The 27,823-nt window shown below is 39.4% G+C and overlaps 1 protein-coding gene across 1 annotated transcript; it reads left to right on the forward strand.

Annotated features, from left to right (window-relative positions):
* Positions 1–1,514: 1,514 nt before the first annotated feature.
* tmem179ba (transmembrane protein 179Ba) lies at positions 1,515–27,568 on the forward strand (the record flags this gene model as incomplete). Its single annotated transcript, XM_079580030.1, has 8 exons — positions 1,515–1,610; positions 5,869–6,065; positions 6,145–6,282; positions 7,609–7,687; positions 8,030–8,167; positions 20,442–20,598; positions 26,141–26,392; positions 27,486–27,568. 8 exons carry the CDS (start codon positions 1,515–1,517, stop codon positions 27,566–27,568), a joined length of 1,140 nt encoding a protein of 379 aa, XP_079436156.1.
* Positions 27,569–27,823: the final 255 nt, after the last annotated feature.

A 27,823-nucleotide genomic window follows, 5' to 3' on the forward strand; every position in this document is an offset into this window, starting at 1 on the left:
TAGCCATTTAAAAAGAAAGCCAAAAAGTGGAGTGGAGTTACTGACTTGTGAGCACTAGATATAAGACAATTCTATACTTTGCTCTAACTATATACTTCTCCACTGTGTGCATTGTAGCTATTGTATTTGTAAATTTGTCATGTGATTTTAATTCTGTCTATTTTTAGGCTGGCCTTAACGGGTAAAAATGTGCTAATTTCTGCTAACTCGGGCCCATTTACATAGTATATATATATATATATATATATATATATATATATATATATATATATATATATATATATATATATATATATATATATATATATATATATATATTGTGATCAATTACTTAGTTTGTACTTTGCAAACAAATGTAAAAATAGTACATTCCTTGTACAAGGTGAAAAAAAAAAAAAAAGTCCTTCCCTTCCTTCCTCTTAAATATATGTATACATATACGCACATGCACATACCTACATATACAAACATATATTTTTTCAATCTAAAATAGAACAAAAAATGTAATATGTACGTACGTAGCGGTACACATACCTATACCAGATGTATACTCACCTACACACACACACAAAAAAGAACATTATATAATTTTGATTATTGTTCACTGTCCCTTTTCAATTAAATAATTGAATAAATGATATCACAATGTCATGGAGTGGTTCGAATGCAGTTTGCAGAATTTGAAAGCCCTGTACCCTTCACACTGCTGCCTAAAAACAGCTACAATGCAAACTCCTGACCAGCCCTGGCCCCAGTGTGTCAGTCATTTCTGTATATCCTTACATAGACATGATTGAAGGAAATTATGTCAGGAAATTGTAAGTGCTGAGCCACCCAAAAGTCTCAGTCATGCATGATATGTCCACGTTAAACTGCTTTTGAAAGGCAACATAATACAGTAGCTGTAGTTCATTATAGGTCATTTACAGCATCTGATGTGGCTCTAACTAAAGGCAGTGTATTCTATGGAATATTGAGCGGAAACCTGTTAATCATGTGTGAATAACCACCATCTACTCAAAGAGCAAAAGAGAAAACTGCCCTTGCATTGAGAATATGTAGAACAGATTCAATCTGGGTTGCACAGTAGTCACATGTCTCCACGTCACATGCTTAGCTCAGACTACAAGCTCTCTGTTCATTTGGGACACTTGTAGATCAGACCTACACCATGTGAGCCCACACTGACTTTGTGTTGTTGGTAATCAGGTGAGTTGTGTTCCAGCTTGAAGAAAATTGGTCAGAAGTTGTGCTTAAGTTGGTAAATCGAGCTGTCAGTGTGGCAAACTGGTAATGTCACGGTTTATATAATGGAAAGCACATCTGTGGATGGAAACAGAGCAGAGATCAGCACCCTGGCTTCTACATTGCAAAATGTAAGTTATTGGTTGATAAAACTCCTACTCTTTGCGCAGTGTATACTTTTGTTTATTTTGAAATGTGTTGCAGTTTCGTGGTAACTGGTAACTTGTGCATGCTGTCAGACTCTCTGAGGCATAAGGGTTGGCTCAACGATGACTTTATCTGTACTGCTACTACTGGAGCTGTGTCTTTATGTCAGCTGTTTCATCTGCGGCATTGTGACCGCAGCGTCTCTAACCATCATCCAGGTAACTTCACTCAAATGCTCTTTCTCATTTTAGGTGATTTTTCTACTTGTTGCACTATCCTAGATATAGACAAATGTCGCAGGTCCATGTAGGGAAACATACGGCATGAAAAAGCTATTTATTAACTCTACCATCTGCTATGTATTTATTTTTTTATGTATTTATTATTGTTATTTTAATGTATTTGATTTGTGTACATACATACATACATACATACATACATACATACATACATACATACATACATACATACATACATACATACATGGTTTTTAAAGGTGGGGTAAGGCCAGGGACTTTAACTCATCTGCTGCCAGACTACAGGTAAAACTCGGAAAATTTGAATATTGTTGAAAAGTGCAGTCACTTCTGTTCAACTTAAACTGTGATACTGATATATGATAGACTTATTAAATGCAAACTGAGTATATTTGTTGTAATATATAATACATAATCTAATTTGCTTGTAAAAAAATAAATTAAAAATATCATAAAATGAGAATATTTTGAAAATGGACTTTAAGCCATCATCAACATTATAACAATTGAAGGCATGACATATGTCCTTTTGCATGTAAAGAGTCTATATCATATGTTAGTTTCACATTTTATAAGTTGAATAAATGAACTTTTGAACGATATTCTGATTTTCCGAGTTTCACCTGTATATTCTTACACAATACCATTCAGTACCTCTTCATGTTAATAGAATTCAAATTCGATATACCAACCTAAAGCTCTTACAATACAAAATCCTCGACACATATCACCCACAATAAAAAAACGCAAGATGGGCTTCACAGACACTGATATACAGTGGTGAGAAAAAGTAAATACACTGTTTGGAATTTCACTCAATGTGGTCTGATCTTCATCAAAATCACAGGAATGATTAAGTCTGCTTAAACTAATACCACCCAAACATTTACATTTTATCATATTTTTATTGGCCATAACATGTAGTCCAGGGGTGTCCAAACTAAGGGCCGCGGGCCAACTGCCCACTTTTAATTGACCTGTGGCAAATTCTAAAAATATAGTTAAAAAAAAATATATATATATAGGTTTTTTTGTTGTTGCTATGATTAAATATATATGAAATAAATGAAAATCCATAAATAGAAAGCTGTGATGAAGGCAGTTTTTTTTTTACTTTAGGCAAATACCATTAAAAAGCATCAGGGTTTCCCACTAATACATTAGTTTGTGGCCCTGCCATAGTCTATTTTTATCCACCACAGTCCCGATCTCCCCTCTCTTTCTCTGTCTCACCCAACAACATCTGCAGCAGAGGCGCAGGTTTAACAGGACAATAAGGAGCAGCGAACAATGCCTCACTGTATAAGTAGCCTATTATTAATATAATTATTACAAACAAGTTTTATTTAGCTTATAAACGAAAAGACCACAGGTCTAGTTTGCATAGTAAACCTCTTTACTGCTCCACTAATGCAGCTGTCTATAATGAACTAAACCAGAGGTCACGAAATGGCGGAGCTCAGTCTGGATCCGGACCCCCACACCAACCCGTCCGAACCCGAAACTTGGATCCAAACTTGGGACCCGACGTGACTCTCCACAGTCCTGCAGCAGCGTCTGCTCTGTCTCTCTCCCTCACACTGCGTGCGAACCCAGCTGAACAGAAAGAGAAACTGCTGCCTCTGAGCTCCTAAACACATTTTAAACTTTTAGAAACAGCTGCAGAATAACTGAAATACGGCTCGGCTAAAGATATAAAACTGAGAAGATTCAAATTATCCAATTAAATATGCACGCGCGATCGATATGCACAAACAGCGCAACTGTTTCTGATGTTTTAAACAAAAGAGCAGCGAGCAGGACCTGGACTAAACCAGGACCAAACCTGGACCGAACCTGGAATAAACCAGGAACAAACCTGGACCAAACCTGGACTAAACCAGGAGCAAACCTGGACTAAACCAGGAACAAACCTGGACTAAACCTGGACTAAACCAGGAACAAACCAGGACAAACCTGGAATAAACCAGGAACAAACCTGGACCAAACCTGGACTAAACCAGGAGCAAACCTGGACTAAACCTGGACTAAACCAGGAACAAACCTGGACTAAACCTGGACTAAACCAGGAACAAACCAGGACAAACCTGGACTAAACCAGGACAAACCTGGAATAAACCAGGAACAAACCTGGACTAAACCTGGACTAAACCAGGAACAAACCAGGACAAACCAGGACTAAACCAGGACTTAAACTTGGACTAGACAGGGCTCATTGTTGAGCTGAGCAAAGAGGAGAAACACAGCACTGCATTGGTACATTGTGTATCTACATATTCTGTTATTTAAAAACCCAAAATGCAATTTTAGAAAACAAAACTATAATGAATTGTTGCATTGTTGTCAAAGCACATTAATTATTATTACAGTAAATTATGTTCCAGACCGTTGCATGATAATTATTATATAACTATTTTTCTGGATGGCAGTGAAATGAAATTCAGGACCCCTGTATCCCACTCTCGCTCTTTCCCTACACGAGATGAGAGCTGTTGGTCAGTGTTTTCTGTCTGCAGCCTCAGGCTGAGGTTCAGAGTCTGTATTTGGGCGCTGCAGGGGCGGAGCTGAGACAAGAATCAAGGGCCTGCGCCCCTTGAAAGAAAACTGATCCATTACATTATATATAAAAAACACTGGGAAACACTGAGCAATGAGCATAGTTAACATTTTATTGAATTTGCGAGCTTTAAGACAATAGAGGCAAAGTTATATATCTGACCTTAGTTGTTGTATAATTTTCTGTGTGGCCCTCAGTGAAAAAAGTTTGGACACCCCTGATGTAGACATTCACAGGAGAGCGTGGAATAAGTAAGCACACCTCCTGGATCTGCAACTACAGAAAAGCAGTTATTGCTACAAAAGAAGGGCCAGACAGCTATTTAATACAAAGGGTCACTTACGGATTCCACGCTGTTGTGAATTTCTCAAGTCTTTCTGCAAAATGTCTTTGACAGACAAAAAAAAAAAAATCTATTGGTGATAGTACGTTGTCCACCCCCTGAGGCAACAAAACAGCCCTACACCATGATGCTCCTGCTCCATACGTCACAGTGAGGATAGGGATTTGATGTCGGTGTGCTGATCCATTTTTCCATGACGTTGTGTGTTCCAGAAGAGTAATAATAAATAATATATTTACCCCATCTTCCTGAACAACGCTTATCTGTGACATAAACTTATAAATACTGTACATACAGAAAACATTGTATGTTTGTCTATTGTTTTGTTTTGTTGTTTTTCTCTCCGTCTCTGTTACTGTAGTTCTCTCACTGGGTGTTTAAAGGGACTATAAGGAGTTTAAAAATGTTAAAATTATGTATTTTCTTCCCCCTACATGTTCCAGCCATGTCCTAATGTGTAGAATGAGCTCAGACCTGTTCACCACAACTGCCTCTAAAATCTTGTACGGTCACTCAAAAATGTGTCACTTCGGCCCGAATTGCCGTCATGCACCAGCTTAATATAGAAGGTGCAGTTACACATATGGCCGGAGGTGGCAGTAGTGAGTATAAAATGGCGAACTTGCATCCAGCCCCTTTAATTAAAAAAATCAAGAAAGTAAAAGGAAGACAGAGTCCACGATAAAAAGAAAAAAAGTAGCATACCTTACACATTTACACATTCTTCACAGGGATGAGTTTCTCAACTTTCTGGTTGCAATAGTGTCACTGTAATGTAAACAATGACAACAAGCTGCGACTTTAGTATCGCTATATTTTATTTAATATAACAAGACTTATTTTGTTTGCTGACTTCTGCAGTTGTGTTATCCTGATTATGCATAGCAGCCAAATTATGTGAAAATAAATGCTTTTATCAATGATTTTCCAAAGGAGCTAAACCGTGTGCATGTTGTTAAAACTTAATCTGTTGTACTGATGAGCTGAATGTGTGCTGGTACATATCCTAAAACTCCCTGGCTAAAATGACACGCCACAGTTTCCTGTATAGTGCTCCATTTGACAACACATTTTAAATTAGTTTTAGTCCCAGTGTTTTGATTAAATCTTTATTCAGGTTTAGTTAAAATTTAATCAGGAAATTAATTTTGGTTTTCTAGTTTTTGACAAAAAACATTACTTTGCACCTTATATTTAAATGTATTTTCTGTTGTGCCCCTTTGCTTTATTCTACTGCTCTGATCATTTTTCTTTCCTATGTTGTCATATTCTGTCAATTTCTAGTTCCAACAGCAAGTTTTACTCCCTGCTGTTCACAGGGTAAATTTGCAAGTCGGTGTGTGCTCTATGGACTTGTTTCCTACAATGAAACTACGGACTCTATTGGCATCCAGTACTCCAGTTCTCCCTCTTTGTGTTACTTTGTATCGGCCATATCAGTTATGGTGGCAGTGGCGTGCTTTTCCTTCTCTCTGTACTGCCTCTACATAGTCTACATCGAGGGACACATTAAAAGGTAATGGGGTGCAGCACCATGTGGTCTTAAATTCATTATTTACTATTTTAATAGTGACCCCTTTGCACATTGTGGACAGGGAGCGCATATGGGTGAACTTTGAAGCGGCAGTGTGTACCGTTTCCCTCTTCTTCCTCATCATCACCGGATGTGTGCTGAGAATGGGCTTTCAGACGCTGTGTAACTCTATTGCTCAAGCTGTGCCCAATATCACTAGGTGAAGATATTTTCTATTATTACTAATTATTTAGCTTTTGTCAATATGACACTAATAATGTACTTTTATTCGAGTAAGTCTACAGGTTTTTTCACTGTTCATATGGCAATAAGATGAAGTTTACTTACCTGCACCAGATTACAAATGATCATTTAAACGCTATTTTCCCACATATGCTCCACATTTAACACTGACAAATTGTATCATGAACGACAGTCATATATGGGAGCAAGCACTGTGGCTTCTGCTACTTTCCATTGTTTTTCTTTAAACAAAGAGTGTCATAGCTTCATGCCATCCCACACAGCTCTCATAGTGCCCTGCTGCAACTTCAGCTCTTCCTTCTGCTTATAGGAGACCCTGGTCTCTCCCAGTCTGTACCGGCTTAAGCCTCTGGTCATGGCCACTAAAGACTCTCTTCTTCTTGTTCAGCAGACCTTTCATGTTGCTTTTAATCTACGGCTTGTTGTTAGAAAAGCAGTGTACAGTCCAAGTGTCCACGGCAGCATCCATGCAGAAATTCATGTAATCTGTGGTGCACTCTGTGATCTTCTTAATGTCCTCCCCACAGCTCCCCTGCAGAACCTCCCAGTCAGTGTAGTCAAAGCAGTCTCTCAGAGACCACTGGAAGAGCCGTTGGTAATGCCTCATTACAAGGAGTTTATACTGAGGCTGTAACAAGACCAAGTTGATCAGTGATCAGATTTTCACAGTGGTGGCAGCGGAATGGCCCTATATGCCTCCCTGACAGTGGCATACTTCAGGTCAATAGTCTTATTTCCTCTAGTTGGACAGTTCACAAACTGGGAAAAGGCAGGCAACATAAGTAAGGGGTTTCATGGTTGAAATCCCCAGAAATAAACACAAAGGCTTCAGGGTGCTGCGTCTGCAGTCTTGCACCAGTGGAGTGAATGATGTCACACGCTATGCCCACCTGCGCATGTGGACGGATGCAAACAATGACTGCGACAGCGTGGGAAATTATAAATAAGGCCCTGAAGTGGAACAGTACATCACCCGTAAAAAACAATAGCTTACCAAAGCGACCCCGCTGACAGTCGATTGAACCTGAAAAATCTCAAGACTTACTTACAAATTTATGCACTAACATTTGGGGCTTTAACATAAAAGTAGGGACTATATATTTGAAATGCTGGGCCGCAATAACATGCAATACCCTGAGGTTTCCCCAAATATGAAGAATTACACCCTTCCCCAGAGCAATCCCTCCGGATATAAAACCCTTTTAAGCGATTTAACAAGTAGATTTTTATTATCACCAGGCCTAAGAATGTCTATTCTGTAAACACGTCTTTCCTCTTACAGTTGTGATGAAGCTCAATTTAAAGCATGGGCTGCTCCACTTAAAGGGGACCACTTTTACAGTAGTCTGCACAAAGCTGAGGTGAGTATGTCTTTATCTGAATAAATGACTGAAGCAAACATATTCCTTTTGTACTCTTAGGGTTGGAAATGCATGTTAAAGATAAGATAGGACTTTATTGATCTCACAGTCTCAAGAAACACTAAGGGGGAACACATTGTGCCTTCTTGTAGTAGTAACTAGAGGTATCTCATATTTCCATCTGATGTCCCACACTCACACTGTCAGACACACTTACCCTCAACCAGATAACCTGGAGAAAACCTGCACAATCACAGGAACTATTCATTTATATTAACACAGATTGGGCTGTTTGATATTGTTCTACCTGACGTTATGTGGTTATTGTCATTTTCTTTATAGACTGCAGTGTGGGGGAACGTCTTCTTATGGCTGATGATAGGAGCTCTGATCTTTGTTCAGAGAAGTTACAATTTGAATAGCAAAAACATTCCCGGTGGCTTTGGGCTGTCTGCAGGAAGGCTGTTAGCCGACCCTGGAGTAACCGCTGCTGAGACAGAACCATTTTTCAACAGTCCAGCTAGACCACAATGAGCACATGCACATATGAAATCTTTACTGTATGTTTTGTTTGTGTGAGTAATTTATAGTTTATAAAAAGCTGTATTTGTTGGTATTATTGAAGTATCAAATTGTTTTTTTTTGCATAGGCTAGTCTCACAGCAAAGGTTACCTCACTGAACTCCCAAATATGACTGATTTTCAAACAGTTTGGAAACCAGTGTTAACACATTTATCAAACAGTGAAACAGATAAGATAATAAGATAAACCTTTATTAAATGTTTATTAAATTAAAAGATCAAATGTAACGTCCAAAAGAACATTCAGATAAGTAGCTGAGGATGGATAATTGCTTGGGCGTCCTGGAGAGGAACTACATTAAAGGAGTGATCCAACTCAATTGAACGAACGGGTTGGACTTAGAGCCCATGCAGAGCAATGCAGAACAATTTACACAATAATATCCAAATTTATATTTGGACTTAATTATATGCACAAGATGAATATCAAATTATTCACCTTATTCCGCCACGCCCACTTTTGCCACTTTTTGCGTTGTCTCTGCACTTCTGTTGTACAGACACTTCCGGTCGAGCGCGAAGCCCGTTCATTTAAACGGAGAACGAGGGAAATATTCTCCGCTCAAATCTGATGTTTAGTCGATTGATTTGTGTAAAATGGCCAATGTTCATTTGCACCAACATGTCAACACTGCAGCGTTTCTCTGCGCGGACGAAAAATGGCTTTGTTTTCGTGTAGTGACTGATTTTATGTGGACTTCTCCAGTCCCATGTTAACACATAGGAGAAAAGAGGCGGGCACAATTAATGGCGCCGCCCACGCGAGCCTCCGGAATAAGGTGAATAGAACCCCTCACCCTCCCTCCCCCAATCATGAAAAGAGATGACGAAAGTTATAGAAACCTTTTAAACAACTATATTTAGCGATTTTAAAACTGCAGAGGTTTGTTTCACTGTATGTATTATATATATATATATATATAATTTTTTTACACTAGGACACAAATCATGACATTTGTGCAATTACAAGACAGTAAGCTACCGTAAATTCTCTAATACTGGCCTGTAATTCCATTAGCGGCCTGGTCTCTATCAGTGGCCGGGTTCGTAGCTGTCGGAGGGTAATAAAAGCCAGTCTCTAAAACAGGCCAGGGCTATTATTAGAAACTTTAGCTTTAGAAATATTCCCCAATTTGTCCTGGTGTAAATGATAACTCACGTGCAAGAAGTAAAAAAACGGGAACCCGGCCGATGGGGAACGCTGCGGAGTGGAGCTGATCCAAGCGTAACTTTGACACAGATTTAGCCATTTTTCAAACCTTCAGTGACTATTTTTGGAAACAGGGCAAGCAACAAATGTTGTGTGACCCTCCAGGGTTTTAATAAGCCGAATGCCCATCTCGACTGCGCATGTGTGGGTCAATCAGGCTCCTAATTTCGGCTACCAAACAAACCACACCGCCACTGAAATGTGTGAGCGAGTTCAGGTAGCGGAGCGTGAACACTGAAGTGTATTGAGTCATAACCGTCAATTATAAGGCTTACGGGCATTTGTTTAAAGACTATAAGTCTCAAGTGAAATTTCTTGCAAATATTTATATTATCAATATCTTGAAAGTGAGGGAAGAGTCAGGACGATAGCTCCTTGTTTATTTCTCATTCCAGTTTAAATGTTCTAAATATCGGCGACATGAGGCCACAGTTTCAGACCCTGCACTTTGTCCAACAGTCGCCTTCAAGGGTCAGAAATGTTTTTCTCACACAGTTATTCCATCTATGTGAACAAGAACTGGTCGTCACTTTTGAAGCATCTCTACATATGAACGGCCGTTCAGTTCTTTCAGTTTCTGTCTATTTCCGTTCGCAGCCCTGGTTGTAAAAATAGACTTCATGCTAATATCGTAACAAGCTCCACGGCGACGACAAAAGCACTTTATATCATCAACTTTCATGTGCTCAGAGCTTTCTTCATTGCTTTACGCTAACTATCAATGCTGTTTGGTAGCCGAAAGAAATTCCACTACCCATAATGCAACGGGCGACCCGAGATGGGCATTCGGCTTATAAAGTCACCATCGCGTCTTCAAAGCACGTCCAGCTGCTCCGTGTGCAGGTAAGTCCCACGCCTCAAAATATCTCCGATCGGCGCAAGCGTCTCGTCTTCACTCGGGTCTTTTATGATCGATCACGAACACAAGCGCTCTGTCAAAACTCGCCTTTTACACAAGATAACAACAAATAATCCGGTCCGCGGTAAAAACGGAAGAGAAACCTGCGGTGACATTGATGTCACCTTCCGCTAATAGCAACGAAACACTTCCTGTTGTCCCTACAAAATAAAATCTTCATTCTACTGGTAGTCCGTTTTGCTCAAATAGAAATAAAGGCCTGTCTCTAATTTTGGCCTGGTTCCAATAAAGGCCTGGTCCTAGATGTGCTTGAGTAAATAAAGGCCCCGGCCTATATGGGCCTGTTGGTCTCTCATAAGGTGCTTCTGAACCGCTCTTTGTCTGACCCATCACTTCGGACCTGTTTGCCCTGGGAGACCCTAACAGGGGCACGAAGCCCCCGACAATATAGCTCCCAGGATCATATGGGCGCTCAAACCCCTCCACCATGTTAAGGTGCTGGTTCCAGGGGATAAAAATAAAAATAATTACATAGGCCCGAATCCTGCCAGGCCACTCGTGCCTAATAATACTTTTGTAACTGACCGATGTGAGGTTTAGAATAAGGCAAAGCAGGGGATCTTTTTGGAGGACAGGTCTGGACCGTGTCCCTGTTTATTGAAGTGGAGGCAGAGAGATAGAGAAAGCGGTAACCCGCACATTTATGATGGCAGTTCATGGGTCACTGCCCATGCACACCTGTTTAGTGGCTTACATACCTCCCCCCTCACTCAAGAAATGTCCTCATTTCTCCAGAACAGGAACAGGAACACTCCACAATATGAACAAAAAACAAAACAAATAATGTATTAATAATACATGCATAAACAAACACAGCACACGATGAGGGGCGAGGGAAACCATCTGAGTCCGCGGCATACTGTCCAGCACAAGCCCCTGGAAAATGGCAGGAGGAAACAGCGAGAGTAGGACGCACAGGATGCATCGAGACCTGCTGGGAATCATAGGCCACCAGGCACCGGCGGGACACGCAGGGAACATCAGGCCTCCCGGCACATGGCAACAGGACACCCCAACAGGCACAACCACGTCAACACTGGCTCCCGAAGGACGGCACTGGATTTGGGCATCCCCAACACGCCTGGCGCCGAAGGGGACTGGACATCTGGCACCCGGACGTCGGCCCTAGTTTGCGCTGATCAATCAGGCACCCCTCTGCAGCACACACTCCCCCAGACAGTCGGCCATCTCCCGGCCAAGGCGTGGCCAAAGTCCGGTCATCCAGTGGCAATCAGAACAGCCATGCTCCTCTCAAACCCATGTCCTCGTGGTGTACGGGCTAGCTAGTAACCCAGCCCATGCGTTATCTCCGCGTGACAAAGTCCGTCCATACTGCCACCACCACCGGACAGGGTGGCGTCGGCAGCACCGCTGCCACCAATGTAACTGACCGATGTGAGGTGTATAATTTATTTATTTATTTATTTCAGTCATGTTAGTTACATGTTTTCACATTTCAACAACTATACATGCTTTTTTTTATACATGATTGAAAAGGAGCACGATGAAGACAACGCTTATGCTAAGTGCCCATTTCTTCAAATACAAAAAGTAGACAAAAAAAACAAAACATAAATGGTCTGATTCACAGGTATTATACAAAAGCTAGAATAAACAACACAGGTACTACTGTTTTTAAAATTAAAATCTAATATTTACAGTAGTGTGTAAGAGTTGATATTTGTTAATTTGAACTGTTTTTTAAATTGGTGCACTGTGGAGGAGTTCTTTAAATTCAAGGGCAGGGTGTTCCACAGTTTGACTCCGGCCACGGAGATGCCCATCCGCTTCTGGGTTGTTCAGGCAAAAGGGAGAGTAAAATTAAGTTTTCTACGACTGGATGCATCGGTGTTGAATACAAACATCAATTGTACAGATTGAAGCAATCGAAAAAATCTTGCTTTATACATTATTATCAATGTTTGTAATTTAATGAGATCTTGTAATTTTAATAGTTTTGATTTTATAAACAGTGGATTTGTATGTTCTCTACTATGCGTTTTATTTATTATTCTTATAGCTTTTTTTTGTATTTTTATCAGCGGTTGAATTGTAGTTTTGTATGTGTTTCCCCAAACTTCTGAGCAATAAAGTAAGTGAGGCAGTATTAAAGTGCAGTATAAGACCCTTAAAGATTCACGATTTAAAAAATATTTGACTTTGTGAAGAACAGCAATGTTTCTACATAATTTATTTCTAATACTGTGGACATGAGATTTCCAAATTAATTTTTCATCCAGTGTCACACCCAAAAACTTGAGTTCAGATACTCTTTCAATATTTCTTCCATTTAAAGACAGCTGGATATCCACGTTTAATTCACAATTTGAAAACACCATGAATGTTGTTTTAGCCACATTTAGTGACAATTTATTTGCATCAAACCAATCCTTTATTTTCATCATTTCTTTTTCAATTATTTTACTCATGTTCTTTAAATTATTTCCAGAGAAGAGGAAATTTGTGTCATCAGCAAATAACACAGACTGTAATATTTCTGATGCTTCACATAGATCATTTATGTATAAAATAAAAAGTTTGGGCCCAACAATGGAACCTTGGGGTATTCCACATTCAATTTTTAATTTTTCCGAAGTATTACCAGCAAACTGTACAAATTGTTGTCTGTTTTCTAAATAATTTTTGATCCAATTTAACACCCCTCCCCTAATTCCATAATGCGGCAGTTTTTTAAATAGAATGTTGTGGTCTATGGTGTCAAAAGCTTTTTTTAGATCAATAAATACGCCAATGGTGCTTTCTTTATTTTCTATTGCTGTGGTGATATGCTCTGTGAATTTCATTAACGCTAAGGCTGTGGACCTGTTTTTTCGGAATCCGAACTGCCTGTCATTTAACAAATCATTTATTTCCACGAATGAATCTAATCTGTAAACAAAAAGTTTTTCAAGAATTTTTGCAAACTGTGAAATTAGAGATATTGGTCTAAAATTGGTTAGGCAGTGTTTGTCACCTGATTTAAAGAGTGGGATTACTTTTGAGATTTTCATTTTGTTTGGAAAAACCCCTGAGGTGAAGGACAAGTTGAAGATGTGGCATAAAGGGTTGCTTATACAATCAATAGTTTGTTTTATGATCATCATGTCAAACCCATTACTGTCGGTCGATGTCTTGTTTTTTAACTGAGCTACAGCAGATATAATTTCTGCTTCAGTAACTCCCTCCAGGAACATGGAGTTCATAACTTTACTTCCCCCTTTCATAACATCCAGACAATCATTTGAAGTAATTTTTTTTGCTAGATTAGGACCAATATTGACAAAATGTGAATTAAATTCATTGGCCATTCCTTCTACATCTATTTCTTTATTTTCTTCATTTAGTAGATAGTTTGGTACACTTGTAATTCCAACTTTATTCTCCATTGCACAGTTTAATATTTTCCATGTCCCTTTGATATTGTTCATGTTTACCATTAACATTTTGGAGAAATAATCTTTTTTTGCTCGTCTTAATATGCTTGTTAACTTGTTCTTATAAGTTTTGTACTTATATTCTGTTGCTTGTGTTCTATATTTTATGAAGTCCTTGTATAGTTTCTTTTTCTTTTTACAAGCATTTTGCAATCCTTTGGTAAGCCATGTTTTTTTGTGCTTGTTTTCTTCTTATTTATAAATGGACAGTTTCTGTCATATAACAGCTGATACTGCTCTAAAAAACAATCATAGGCTAAGTTCACGTCTTCTACACTCCATTCCAATCTTCTTCCAGCAGGTCATTTCTAAATTTACTGATTGATTCTTCGGTTCTTAATCTTACAAGTCTTAGCTGTGGATCTTCTTTTGATTTTATGTTACAATGCTGATAAGTCATAAATATTGGTAAATGATCAGATATATCATTAATCAGTATACCACATTTGACTTCTTCAGTGATATTTACAAATATATTATCTATCAGTGTTACAGAGTCCGCTGTGATTCGTGTGGGCCTCGTGATGAGGGGGCGGAAACCTTTACTATACATCGAATCAAGAAAATCTGATGTTTTTTTATGTTGAGGCATGTTTAGTAGATCAATATTGTAATCCCCACACATAATAAAGATTTTTCTGTCATTTACATGATCTAGAATTTGTTCTATACTCTCTGTGAAAGTTTCAACCTTTGAACCAGGGGTTCTGTACACACATGATACAATCATGTTTTTCTGTCTTTCCAATTCTATTTCTACAGTTATACACTCCATTAGGTTATTCACCACAGTGGTCATCGTCTGTATCATGCGACACTTTAAATCAAGTTTAACATAGAGGGGCACACCTCCTCCTCTTTTATTGCTTCTATTCACGTAATGCAATTCATACCCTTCTAAATCAAATTCTGCAACATTATCATTTTTTAACCAAGTCTCGGACAATGCAATGATTTTAAACTGTCCTCTTAATGCTTTTAAATAATCTTTGATTTTGTGGAAATTAGTTCGTAGACTTCTGCAATTTAAATGGATTAACGAAAAGATATTATCGGTTTCACAGCCTGCAAACTCCGCATCAGAATAATATTTACATGTGTCATTTATCTGATTGTACAAATGATTTTCCGGATCAAGTTCATATTCGTGTTAGTGTTCGTATTCGGGCATTCCCAACTCATAGTTAATTCTTCTATCAGTGTCAGTTATCCCAGCCATATAATTTCACTGTAATCCAACGGGGAGTCCTGTCCCCTGTAATAATAATAATATAATAGTATAATAATGCAAAGCAGAGGGTCTTTTTGGAGGACAGGTCTGGACCGTGTCCCTGTTTATTGAAGTGGAGGCAGAGAGAGAGAGAGAAAGCGGGAATCCGCACATTTATGATGGCAGTTCATGGGTCACTGCCCATGCGCACCTGTTTAGTGGCTTACACTTTCATAGCGCTTTTTTCAAAGACGCTTCAAAACCATCTAAAAACATAAAGAGCCGATATAATGCAACCATAGAAAATGCAAAATGCGTTGAAAATAGACAGTCTGAAATAAACACGTTTACTGTGGCGACCTCAAGTGGAGAGACTGGTTATTACTCAAATATGCTTCCGAGTCAGAATGCACAAACAATTGCTTCACAACAACATACATTTCCCCAAAATCCGCTGGAAAAAATTGCTTCCGAACAGGGCTTCAAATCATATACTTTTAGCCATACAAAACCAGAAAAAGCCATTACAGAGTGCACTTTATTGAAAGCGCTCTTCTTTTATGACTTGGATGAAGATTACTTTAGTTGAGCAACTTTGTTCATGTTACAATAAATAAAGAACAAGATATGTTATATGTTTTTGCGTGCCAGGGGGACTTTAAAAAACATTGTATATTAAGTTTTGAAAACATAATCATATATTCAAATCTCTGTCTGTTGTTCAAGATAATGAAAGGTACTGCAGCTCCTCCGTTAAAAAAAGTTCATTTCACTGAGCTCAGAAATTTTATCTCGAGCCACTCGGTCGACTGTTCGGGGCGAGAGGAGGATTCCCCAGTGTAAATCAGCACTCCGCAGCTCCGCTCCTGCCAACAGAGCTGACCACATGTGTAAATTTTAACACTTTTTCACATCAGGCTAAAAAATGGCTTATTTTAAAACAAACTTGTTCCCATAATGTCCTGTACTTGGTGTGTATGCAAGAGTGTGCAAATTAATGCTTTGGATTGAATGAAGTACGTGTTGATTTTAATGCTGTTTTTGGGGAAATGTATTATTCTGTATACATATTTGTATGACTTTGTCTGTTTGACATCAGTCTGCCCAGGGACTGCAGGTGGAAATTAGTGATACAACCTGGTACAATGCATCTACCTTTTGAGGTTAATGTATATTGTACACTGTCCCTGCTCAAATAAATAAATAAACTAACTAAAACTAAACTAACTGTAATTCCTATTGTGCCTATAATACAGTTAGTTACACATTTAATTAAAGGATGGGACAGCAAAAAGTAGTCTATTCGTGGAAAAACAGAGCGTCTATTTGAGAAAAAGGTGTAGTCTCTTGCAGTTGGGTTCAATAGTCTCCAGACATCTCGCAGCCCCAGATCTTTACAAACAGTTTTAACTGTTTCTTGAGTTTTTGAGGGTCTCTGTCCATAAAGTGGAGGAATTTGACCAGAAGGTTCCCAGGACCATCCTGGTTCTGAATTGGTCCTGGGGGGACGCGGTGAGCTCTTTTTTGTCATCTACGTATTCGTGAGTGTCTTTAAACAAGCTCTTCAAAATGTCTTTCACACATTCCATGTCGTCTTGTCCTGATTCCGGGACACCTCGTAGCCGTAGATTTCTTCGCCTACTATAATTCTCCTGATATTCAACCCAGGACTGGAGCTCCGTTATGGTCTTAGCCATAGTCTGCACTTGTTCACCAGGGATTTGTTGTCATCCTCGAATCTTGAAACTCTGTCCTCATCCTCTGACACTCTCGTTCCTCATTTGGTCACCTCCGTTGTCATTAGCTGTAGGCATTATTTCACGACCAACACATCGGATCCCACTTTGCAAATTTCCTCCTGTATGTCTTATTGGATCATGCGGCGAACTTCACGTAAGAAATGTACGCTTTCGCTAGAATACCCGCTGGGGAAATCTTCGCTCCCAGGGAATGCGCCGCTGCTGGCCTCGGTGTTAGCTACGCTAACATTAGCTTCAGGTGCTCTAGGGGCAGGTGCGGTAGACAGGAACTGGTCCATTTTTGGCCCTTTTGTCTGTCTTTTTTTCCTCAAACTTCTGGTCCTGCTCATGAGTAGTCTTTCTTCAGAGTATATACTTTTAAAGAGTGGAGGCGAAAAAAGCAGCTAATAGGGCTGAGGTATCTTCACCTACTCAACACGCAGCTGCCACAAGCGTCATCGTCACCCGTTTCTATGCAAGAAACTTATTTTTAAAGAAAGGGTATTCTGCATTTTTCAATCACATAGCACCAGTCTATATCACACTACAATGATGACGAAACCTTCTGTTGGTCTGTAAATGCAGTAAATTAGAATAACTGCCTTGTATAAAATGTCTCTCTCAAAATGGCTGTAGTGAATGTCTTGAAATAGGCCTCTGTCTCTTTAAGAACCTCTGAGCCTTTCAGACACGCCCCCTCCACGCTGTCTGTGGCATCAGTGGGGAGGGGGTTCTGCTGAGGAGCAGTGGTTGGTTACTCGGCTGGTGACGAAAGCTCGGAGGCGTCTCCAGGAGGTGGGGGCGTTCCTAGGAGGACTCAGGCAAACCTATCCCTCAAATGGCCGCCATCAGAGTTTTTACAGAGTACTCAGAAATACGTGAATGTGCCAAGGCAACACTTCAGGCATGTTTTTAATGAGGGAATGACAGAATAACATGATGTAAATCTTGAAAAAGTCGATTTTGCATAATACCCCCCGTTTAAAGGGAATGAAAATGGGACTAATCATCTTAAAGACAAAAACAACATATTGTATAATTTGCTTTCACACTTTCTTTGTGCAAAACTTATATTACGTCGGTAACTTGGGTCTTCGTCTTATTTTTTGTTGCTAACTTCTGATGCTTTTGAGTTTACCTTTTTGTGTACTGGGGTTGTTTTCTTTCTTTGATTTTTATCTCCTATTTTATTTCTTTTTTTTTAAGTTCCCCATGATGAAGTACATGAATGCATCCCTACAAGAAAGACAATCAGGCTTTCAAAATAAGAGCGCTCATCAAATTATATGCAAATAATGTGAAAATCCAGCCCAAAGAAAATTGAAATTTTCCAACAGATTCTGTGGTTTGAAAAAACATGATGAAGGCCTCATCACACAAAACTTGACTTTTTGACCTGACCTAACTACTCTCTGCGTAAGTGACTTTTGTGTTGTGTTTTGTGTCTTTGTTGGTCGTTGTGTGTGTCTGTTTGTCTGTTGTCGTGCATCTGATTACAGGCGTATGACTAAAATGCGACCTGTAGTATGAACACGATAATGAAATTCTTCTCTTCCAACAGGCTGAGCCTCGTCTATAAGAAAACCACTAACAAACCTGAAACTAAAAACTTGTTGTTTTGTAGCAGAAATGCACAAGTGGAGACCGGCTGCATACGGACATGTTGACACATAATTGTGTCAAAAGAGGGGATATTGGATGTTGGTTGAAATAAGATGTATATATGATAATCTTGCCATTGCGGTGACATTTAGCCTGGCCTTGCCCACATCTATTAAAATATGATATGTCTGTAGTAGAATCTTTTGTTTGTTTCATTGTGTACAATATACCTGCACTGTGTGAAATGTGTTGTGTTCAGTTTGGGGTAGTGCATTAGTGACTCAAATATAAGCACAATAGATCATTGCATGTTTGAATTATGCAGGAAAATATGCTTTTGGAGATACATTTGCATTGGCCACGCCCACATCTTAGAAAATTTGACATGACTGTAATATATATTTTGGTTTGCTTTATTGTGTAGCATATACCTGCAATGTTTCGGAAAAATCATCCAACCTAAAATGTTCAAGGTATTGAAAAGTTGGTCTAAAAATGAGTGTGTTCTGTTCAGTTTGGGGTAATGCATTAGTGACAGAAATGTGAGCTCAATATTTCAATGCATTTTGGAATTATAAATTATAATGTGCCATGTTTGAGACAATACCTTGGCCACGCCCACATCTTATAAAGTATTACATCACTAATGTAAGTTTTTGTTTGATAAAGTGAATACACTGGCAACATGTAGTAAAAATCCCCCAAACTGCAGCTTTCAAAGTATAGGTAGGGGGCGCTATCCTCAGGGAGGTTATATATTGATGGGTGTGTTCTGTTTAGTTCCAGGTAGTACATTGATGACTCAAATATGAGTTCAATGGTCAATGCCAGTGAGCATAAGCTGTCCTAAAACATACACAAAATCAGCGCATTCTTTGCCACAGCGTTATGAGGAGACCATTGTACAGTTTTACAATTCGTGGCCAAATCTTGCATTTCCGTATGTCTAGATGCACTGTACCAAGTGGAATCTTATTTGGATGAAAAAACAGGGACTAGTTCGTTAAAAGAGTAGTCAAAACGTAAGTAGCAATGTTCAGGCCGTGTTTTGAAGCCCTGTGAGATATTTTAGAAACTTAACTGTGGCAGGCATATGACCAAGCGATCCTATTCTCCTGCTCTCTCTGTGCATGATATTTAGGTCAGTGCTCAGATTGCACTAAAGATTGAAAGAGATGGCCATCAGTGAGCACTGATCGTGGCCTTATAGAATTGCATGAGTGCAGTAGCGGTGTGCGCTGACATTTCATTAGTCTGACTGATGTAAACTCTCTTACATCATGTGGAGCTCTAAACTAATAGGATTAACGGCCCTGACTAAGCCTTAGGAGATCATGATTATTGAAGTGAAAGAACTTGCAACCACATGGATTACAAGGTACCTGAAGAACAGAACACTAGAAAACTCAGAGAAAGAGGACTTCTGCCACAAGAACTTCATAAAACAAGTCTGGTGATCTATTTGACCCTGGAATCTAAGGTAAGATCTCTACAGTTTTACCATTAACATATTTTATTGAGGCTATAGCAATCTATGACACGCTTACAAATTACTTTGATACGAGATATATATATATATATATATATATATATATATATATATATATATTTATTATGTGCAATATCACTGCAATATCACTTCATTGCAAAAAGCTTTCACTTGTGTCGGCTGCTACATTGTTGAGCTGATTCTTGTGTTGGTTCGGGGGAGTTCTGGGTAAAATTGACACCTGAGATCCAGTTCAAACCGTTCACCACAAAGAGTGGTTCGAAGAGCCAGTCAGTCATGAATGTCACATCATTACGGTGCATAAGCCTGAGACTTAAAGGGTCCGCACAGCAGTGAAAGCTCCCATTTTTTAAATTGCTTCTTACACCATAATATGTGACGTTTCGGGCCTCATGCTCTTCATCAGGTACAGAAGTCTGTAACATGAGAAAACTGAAATAAATGAAATTGCCAAATGTATTTGTTGTGCTTTGTAATGTTTGGCAACAGAAACAACATTGTAAATATCTAAGGTTGACTTACTTTGACCTGTGTTGATCTCTGTACAGGCCATGAGCAGCGACCAGTGTGACTCAGTTTTTCTGAGTGTGGATTCGTTGCTGCATGATGCTCATCAAATGCAGAGACAGTGCCGAGAACAGAGTGAGCAGTTGTCACTTAAGGCCATCCAACTGCATAATGAGTCATCAGCGCTGCGGGAGAAAAGTGAGGATGCACAACTCCACATGGTCTGGATCCGGCAGCAGCTGGAAGAGCTTATTGACACAAAAGCTGCATTCGAAGCCAGAGAGAGACAAGCTCAAAAACTTAGCAAACACTTATAAAAGTAGGAAATAGAATTATCTACACAAAGTACTGTGAGATCAATAAACTAATATGTCAAAAAAGTTGTAAAGTATGATGTGAAATACTGTTTATTTCATGATGCTGGTAAAATTAAAGTTGACCCTTGGACGTTAGTGGTTATTTGCCTTTTATTTTCTTTTTTTAAGGTAATTTCCATACAATATGAACAATGTCAAACTGTGTAAAACTAAGTATTAGCCAATGCATTCCAAACTGGTAACCATAAAGTGTGGATGAAGTTGAAATGTTAAATGTTAATTTAATATTGAACAGTTATGTAGTATTTGAGATACCATGGACAATAATTCTAAGTTCTCTACCGTTATTGATATATTTTGAGGTAGTGGAAATGTTGCAGGCATACAATTCACATTTGAAAATAAAGATGTAATTTGTCCAAGGAAATGTTTCTGTGCATGCTCAACACAAGTGTCAGCACTAGCGTTGGTTGATATTGACTAAAATGAATATCTCGGGGGTTTTTTTCTTCAACATCGCAATGAGACTGTGAAGTGCAGTTTCGGGGGTGCCTGTTTCTCAAAACGTGCTTTCCATTAAGGCTTGTTCCCATCGGAGCATTCTACCAGTGACAGTTAGAGAAAGCACCACCAACGTCTCATTTAACAGGACAAATGAGATGTAAACAAAGGCATTAGACATGAACATATTTTTATTTATTTAGCAGGTACAAGTTTGTGAGTGTGAGCTTGAGGGACGAGGAGAGTGGCGTATGAAAGAAATGCACTTTATGGATTGTTTAGTTGTCATTGCCTGTATTGTCTATGATGTTCTGCTGTGTGTTTTGTCTTTTGTTTCCTATATCCTGTATGTACTTGTCTTGGCGGTAAGTTTTTTCGGCATAATTATAGCACTAATTGTCTGTCCATTAATATGCACTGTCCCGTTCAAATACATTAATAAAAAGAAATATTGATATTCAGACAATATTTTGTGATCCTTCAAAAAAAATGTGTGCAAAGTTACAAAGACAGTCTTGCTATGTTTAGGGTTAGGGGTACCCCTACCATTTCACCCCCTAACCCTAACCCTATTGTATTGATTTTACCTGGGATGACACTGCTGAAACATGCAGACGACATGGCCCTGGTGACACACGAGGTGTATGCTGAACTCTGTCCCAGTATCAGCAGGAGGTGAGCGCCTTAGTCCAGGGCTCAATCCGAAACCATCAAATTGTAGCCTCTAAGCACTAACACTAGCAACTAACTCCTTAACCTTTCATGGGGTCAACTGTTAGACCTCTATGCAGTTAGTGAACCTTCAGCAGCATTTGAACAATCCGTCCGTCCTTAAACAGGGGAAAGGGAAGTGACATCACCAACAGGTGTTTTCTTCTTCTTTAAAGTTATTGGTGGAGTGAGGCCAAACAAAAGTGCATGTCGCCCCCTAGTGTACAGTGTCCAACAACAACATAGTGTCCAAACAAAAACATTTAAGGAGAAAAATAAATCCAAATGATCCAAACATTTCCCTTTAGTGTTATTTTATTTCAGCAGCTGTTTCATAAAGCTACAGCAGCAAATGATCCATGTGGCTTAAGTTTCTACTAAATGAAAACAAAAGCATTTAATCTGTTTCCTGAGTTTCCTCTTTAACACTGACATGTGACTGAGCTGTGGGGACGACAATATGGATTTTGTCACTTTTATAAAGTTTGGCTTGTGCAGAATCTTATTTTTTAATTATTATTATTTTTATTATTAAATGTCCTCCTGTCAATCAACAGTGGTTGCGCATGAATCACTCGAGGGTGGGGGCGAGGGGGGTGGGGAGATTTGACGCAGTGGCTTATGGGATGGCACATAGCTCCTAATCACTGGTTAGTTAGCATCAGAGGTCCCTATGCTAAAGTGGCCATGATAGTTAGCATCAAGGCTACTTTTCCTAACTACTTCCTAACTGACTTACCAATTCGGAGGGAACTTGCCATGGCGGACGCTGACGCACATCCGGTTTGGCGTAAGAGCTCTTAGCAATCTGACCGTTTCGGAAGCAGCCCAGGTGTTTGCTGAGAGTTCACTGAGGCTGAACATCGTAAAGACTAAAGAGCTGTGCTGTAGGCCCAGACTACAGCAACAACCTGCCCCTGCCAATCTCTGCATCAAAGGTCAGCCCATGGATCAGGTGCAGTCCTTCAAATACTTGGGGACTGAAATAGATGTTGTCCTGTCTTTTAACCACCATGCGGACTCTGTATAATTAAGGCACAGCAGTGCCTCCATTTGCTGAGGAAACCGAGGTTATGTTATAATACAAAAAGGACATTTCAACACTGGTTTGCAAATCACTCACTAAATCCATAATTACTTTTAGTATTACATCATGATTCAACTTTCTGATAGTCAAATCCAAACTCTCCCGCATCATCACTCAGGCCTAAACAAATCACTGGTACAGCTCAAACCCCTCGTCGCTCAGTGTTTAGGAAGGCCACCCAAATCACTGAGGACGCCTCACAGAAGAAGAATATGACAGTGATGATATAACCGAGATTTTTTGTCATGAACTTTAAGAGAGCTTTTGTACAATGATTCCAAGGGCCTGTTTTACAGGCCTGCGACCAACTTGTCATGCAGTAACGAAAGTGCGGGATTATCAACGCATTTAGATAAAGATTAGAAGCATATGGTCAAAGAGTTTCCAATATATCTAAAATTTGCTATGTTAAATTTCAACGTATTGGTTAGTTTTTTTTATATGTTTTTGGAAATTTAAATGTGGGTCAAGAATGACTCCTAAATAATTAATTTGGTCTACATTTGAGATTTCCTGGTTGGTCCAGTCTCACATAGCGAGACCTTACAGCGATTTGTGAAAAAACATAGAAACCGTTTTGTCAATATTCAAGGTTGTTTTTCAACCAAATAGAAATGTTTTCTTAACAGATCATGCTCCCATTGAGATATGTATTCTAACAAAGGCAAAAAGAAGAACAAGATTTTAGCTGGCGAATGAATGTTAGTTTATTGGATAATACTGACTTTTGGTACACCTCAAAAATATGTCTGGGATGGATTTAAAGCATTTATCAGAGGTATTTTTATACAACAAGCATCCATAATAAGAAGGAAGGAGCAATCCAAAGCAAACCAATATGAAACAGAAATAAAATGTATGGAAGAGGAATATTAGGAGAAACCCTAATATAAAAATGTTGAATAATCAAAAGTATAAATCAAAGTATAAACTAAATAATATTCTCTCCCAAAAGCAGAATATTGTTTGTACAGGTTGAAACAAAAATGGTGCGAGTCAGGAAATAAACCAGGCAAACTTCTTGCAAGTCAACTTAAAGCAAAACAGACTGCACAACAGATGAGTGCTGTACGGAATAAGGAAGATAAGATCCTAGGGAAAATCAATGAAGTATTCGCAGAATTCTATAAAGAACTATATAGTCAAGAAGGAGAATTTGATATACATAGAATACATTTTTTGACTTGTTAAATATACCCAAACTTTCTGAAGAGAATGTAGCCCAAATGGAAAGACCCATTACATTAGAGGAAGTTAAAAAAGCAATTATCAGCTCACTATCTGGAAAACGGGAGGCTCTGATGGCATATGTAACGAGTTCTATAGGGAATTCATTGAAGAACTTCTGACAATATTTAATGAAATAATCTTCTCTGACCAACTTCCCAACTCAATGTCTGAGACAGCAGTTACACTGGCATGTGGTAGTTATAGACCAATAAGCCTTATGTGTTGGGAAATTATTTACAAAAATCCTTGCAACAAGACTGAATAAAGTCTTGCCTCAGCTCATCCATCACGACCAGGTAGGCTTTGTAAAAGGGAGGAAATCATCAGACAGTCTGAGGCAATTACTGCACAGCACGGTTGCACAGTGGATAGCGCTCGTGCTTCACAGCTAGAAGGTCCGGGTTCGATTCCCACCAGGGACAAGGCCTTTCTGTGTGGAGTTTGCATGTTCTCCCCGTGTCTGCGTAGGTTTCCTCCGGGTACTCCGGTTTCCCCTGCCACTAAAAATATGTAAATTTTTTTACGTTTACATGCATGAGACCCATGTATGTTCATTAACATGCACTGTCCCGACCAAATGAACCAATAAAGAAAAAAGAACAAATTATAATCTGGAAGGCTAAAGATTTCAATAGGCCGACTGCTTTGCTCTCAATTGATGCTCAGAAGGCCTTTGACCGTATTGACTGGGGATATTTGAACCTTTCAAATATCCCTAGCTTTCTGAAGCCAAAGGTGTTCCAGAAAATAGTTCAGACCTTATACAAAAATTCTATATCCATTGTTACAACAAATGGCCTTTGATCTCCTCCCTTCCAAATTGGACGTGGTACTAAACAGGGCGACCCCATGTCACCCCCCCTTTTCCTTATTGCACTGGAACCACTAGCCATCGCAATAAACAAAAAACAGGAAATTTGAGGAATCTAAACGGCAGGGTTAGATAATTAAATATCATTCTTTCCCGACGATGTCCTTATTTTGCTGTCCGAACCTAAAAATTCTCTTCCACCTTTGTTGGACTTGGTCAACGCCTTTTCAAGTATATCTGTCTATAGAGTAAATTGAGACAAAAGCGAAATAATGCCATTATCAGATTTTTGCTCCCAAAGGGAATTTCAAACTGAAATTTCATTGGGTTCCACAAACTTTCAAAAAAATTCATGACCTAATTAAAGGATGGGACAAATTGCAGTTGTCTCTATGTGGAAAAGTCCAAGCTATAAAAATGGTTGTCGTTCCAAAACTGAACTGAACTGATACTTTTTCAGCAGATAAATATCCCATTAAGCTTATTTAAAACAATAGACAAATCAATTACTGATTTTATTTGGGCTGGGAAGAAGCCCAGAATGATATCAAAATAAGGTAACGCTTAAAGGTGCCATTAAAGCGTCCACGCCTCCAACCTCCATGTTAACCCTATGTAGAGGGGCTTCAACGCGCTCCGAAATGCAAGCAAAGCTGTCCGCGCATATTAAGCGTAGCAAACGCGTGCGGATGAGGAAAAACGCGTGTCAAAGCCAGGGAGAACAGCACCGTGAGCGAACAGGGAGGCCACGCCCACTGCTTCATGCACTCAAGTAATCCAATCTACACGTACGTTCATTTACGCCTTGTTAACCAGGGATGCTGACTGACCTGCAACATGGAGTTGCATCGTCGCGGTAAAGGAATAGACAGAAACTTGCTTGGAGAGAAATAAGCCAGCAACTTGGAGTGACAGGCAATATCTTGTTCTACCAAAGCATTTTTTTGGTGTCAATTTTAATTAACCTGCCCTGTGTAACCATGTGTAACCATCAATTACCACTTCATTTGCATTGCATGTTGGAAACATATAGTAACTGTGATATTAGTGAACACATTGTAAAAAAAATTTTTTTTTTTTCAGCGGAGGTGTGCAAAAATAAGTGGAAGAGTTTGAGGGACACCTATTCAAAGAAGAAGGAGGAGGTGAAGAAAAGGAGTGGGGCAGTAGCAGACCACAGGCCACAGTGGAGGTTCTTTGCTGTGTTGTCATTCCTCAACCGGTTCGTCGCGCCACGCACCACCAGCAGCAACACGAGCCAGGTCCAGGACACAGCAGAGGACCTCCACTCAAACACCTCGGGACTGGAGAGTGATGAAGAGCCAGAGACTGAAGGTATGTAGTCCGCCATGACCTGTCTATTGTGCTGTGTTTTGTCCAATCTGACTAGTGCTCATGTAATAATAATAATTAATCATAAATTATTATTAGTGCTCATGTGTCAACACAATCCTAACAGAGTCAACTTAAACTCAGGAGCCAAGGGCCCCTCCATCGCTTGTGGCTTCATCTGGCCCCCAGCCCCTCTCTGCCTCTGCTCCTGTACCCTCAGGGTCAGAGGTCATATATAAGCAGTACACCAGTCTATATTTAAATGTGGATGAGGACAGAAAAATTACTCTTCAAACAGGTTTTTAATGCATGTGCTTCTGGTATTATTTTAGAGATCTCAACAACAGGATTTAAACATTCCACTCCATTCTGTTCAACTTTTAAAATCCATTTTCATTTTATTGTTTGTAGGTCAAAGGAGAAGAGCAGTGCGGTGGCGATCCTGCCATCAACGGTGGTGGAGGAGGCATTCTGCGACAACCTCAGCAGTCGTATTATTACATTTTTGTTTGTTTTAAATAAAAGCACATTCTTTTCATGAATATTTGTGTCATTTCATGAAAACTTTGATTTCAGATTTCAATTTGATGAGAATACATGCGCAAGGCCAAAGGTTGTCCTACATTTCTTTAGAGAATACCATATAGCCCCAGTCTGTTTGGCAGTTGGCAGTTTTGTCTTAACGTAACGTAATGTACAAGCCCTTCTGTGTGCATGTTCCTATGTGAGGGTTGTCAATGAATGCATTACGTGAAGAGTAACTGTTATAGTTCAGAAGCCTTGTGTGTTGTGAAACATGAGAATGCTACATCACAATGGGAACATGCCAATATGTAATATCAAATTGCAACATTGAATGGAAAACATTTATTTGTAATATCTTGACAACGATAGTAGCAGCTGTAGCACAATAGAGAAGCCTCCACTTCCATACTGGCCAGATGATTTGTGCAGGCAAATAGCAGCAATGGGGAGGAGAGTGAGTCCAACACAAAAAAAAAGCGACATATGTTACATAAACAGATGACATTGCAACTTAATGTTGGTTTGAACCATGGTGAGTGGTGCAGATAGAGCATCTGTATCTGACGTTCAGGATGGAGAGCCCTGCCCCATATGCAGGTCACACAGCAGCAGAGGACCTTCACTACCCTGAAAATCAGCTTCTTCAAGATGTAGTCATATTCTGCAAACAAAACATACTACAAATACAAACTTTACTGTTCATTATGTTAACATGAGTAAACGGTTAATGTCGGAATGAAAGAACACTGCTCCACTACCTTAACGTGGACCTCAATGAGGCCACGATAGAACCTCCACTGTGAGGTCAGGATGCCAAATGTGTCCTCAACTACCAGCCGAGGCCCGGGATTGGCGGTAATTGAAGACGCGCTCCTCAATTGGAAGGACATCACGTCTGGGGAAGGCCCG

Source organism: Gobius niger, assembly GCF_951799975.1.
Source record: "Gobius niger genome assembly, chromosome: 21".
NCBI lineage: Eukaryota > Metazoa > Chordata > Actinopteri > Gobiiformes > Gobiidae > Gobius > Gobius niger.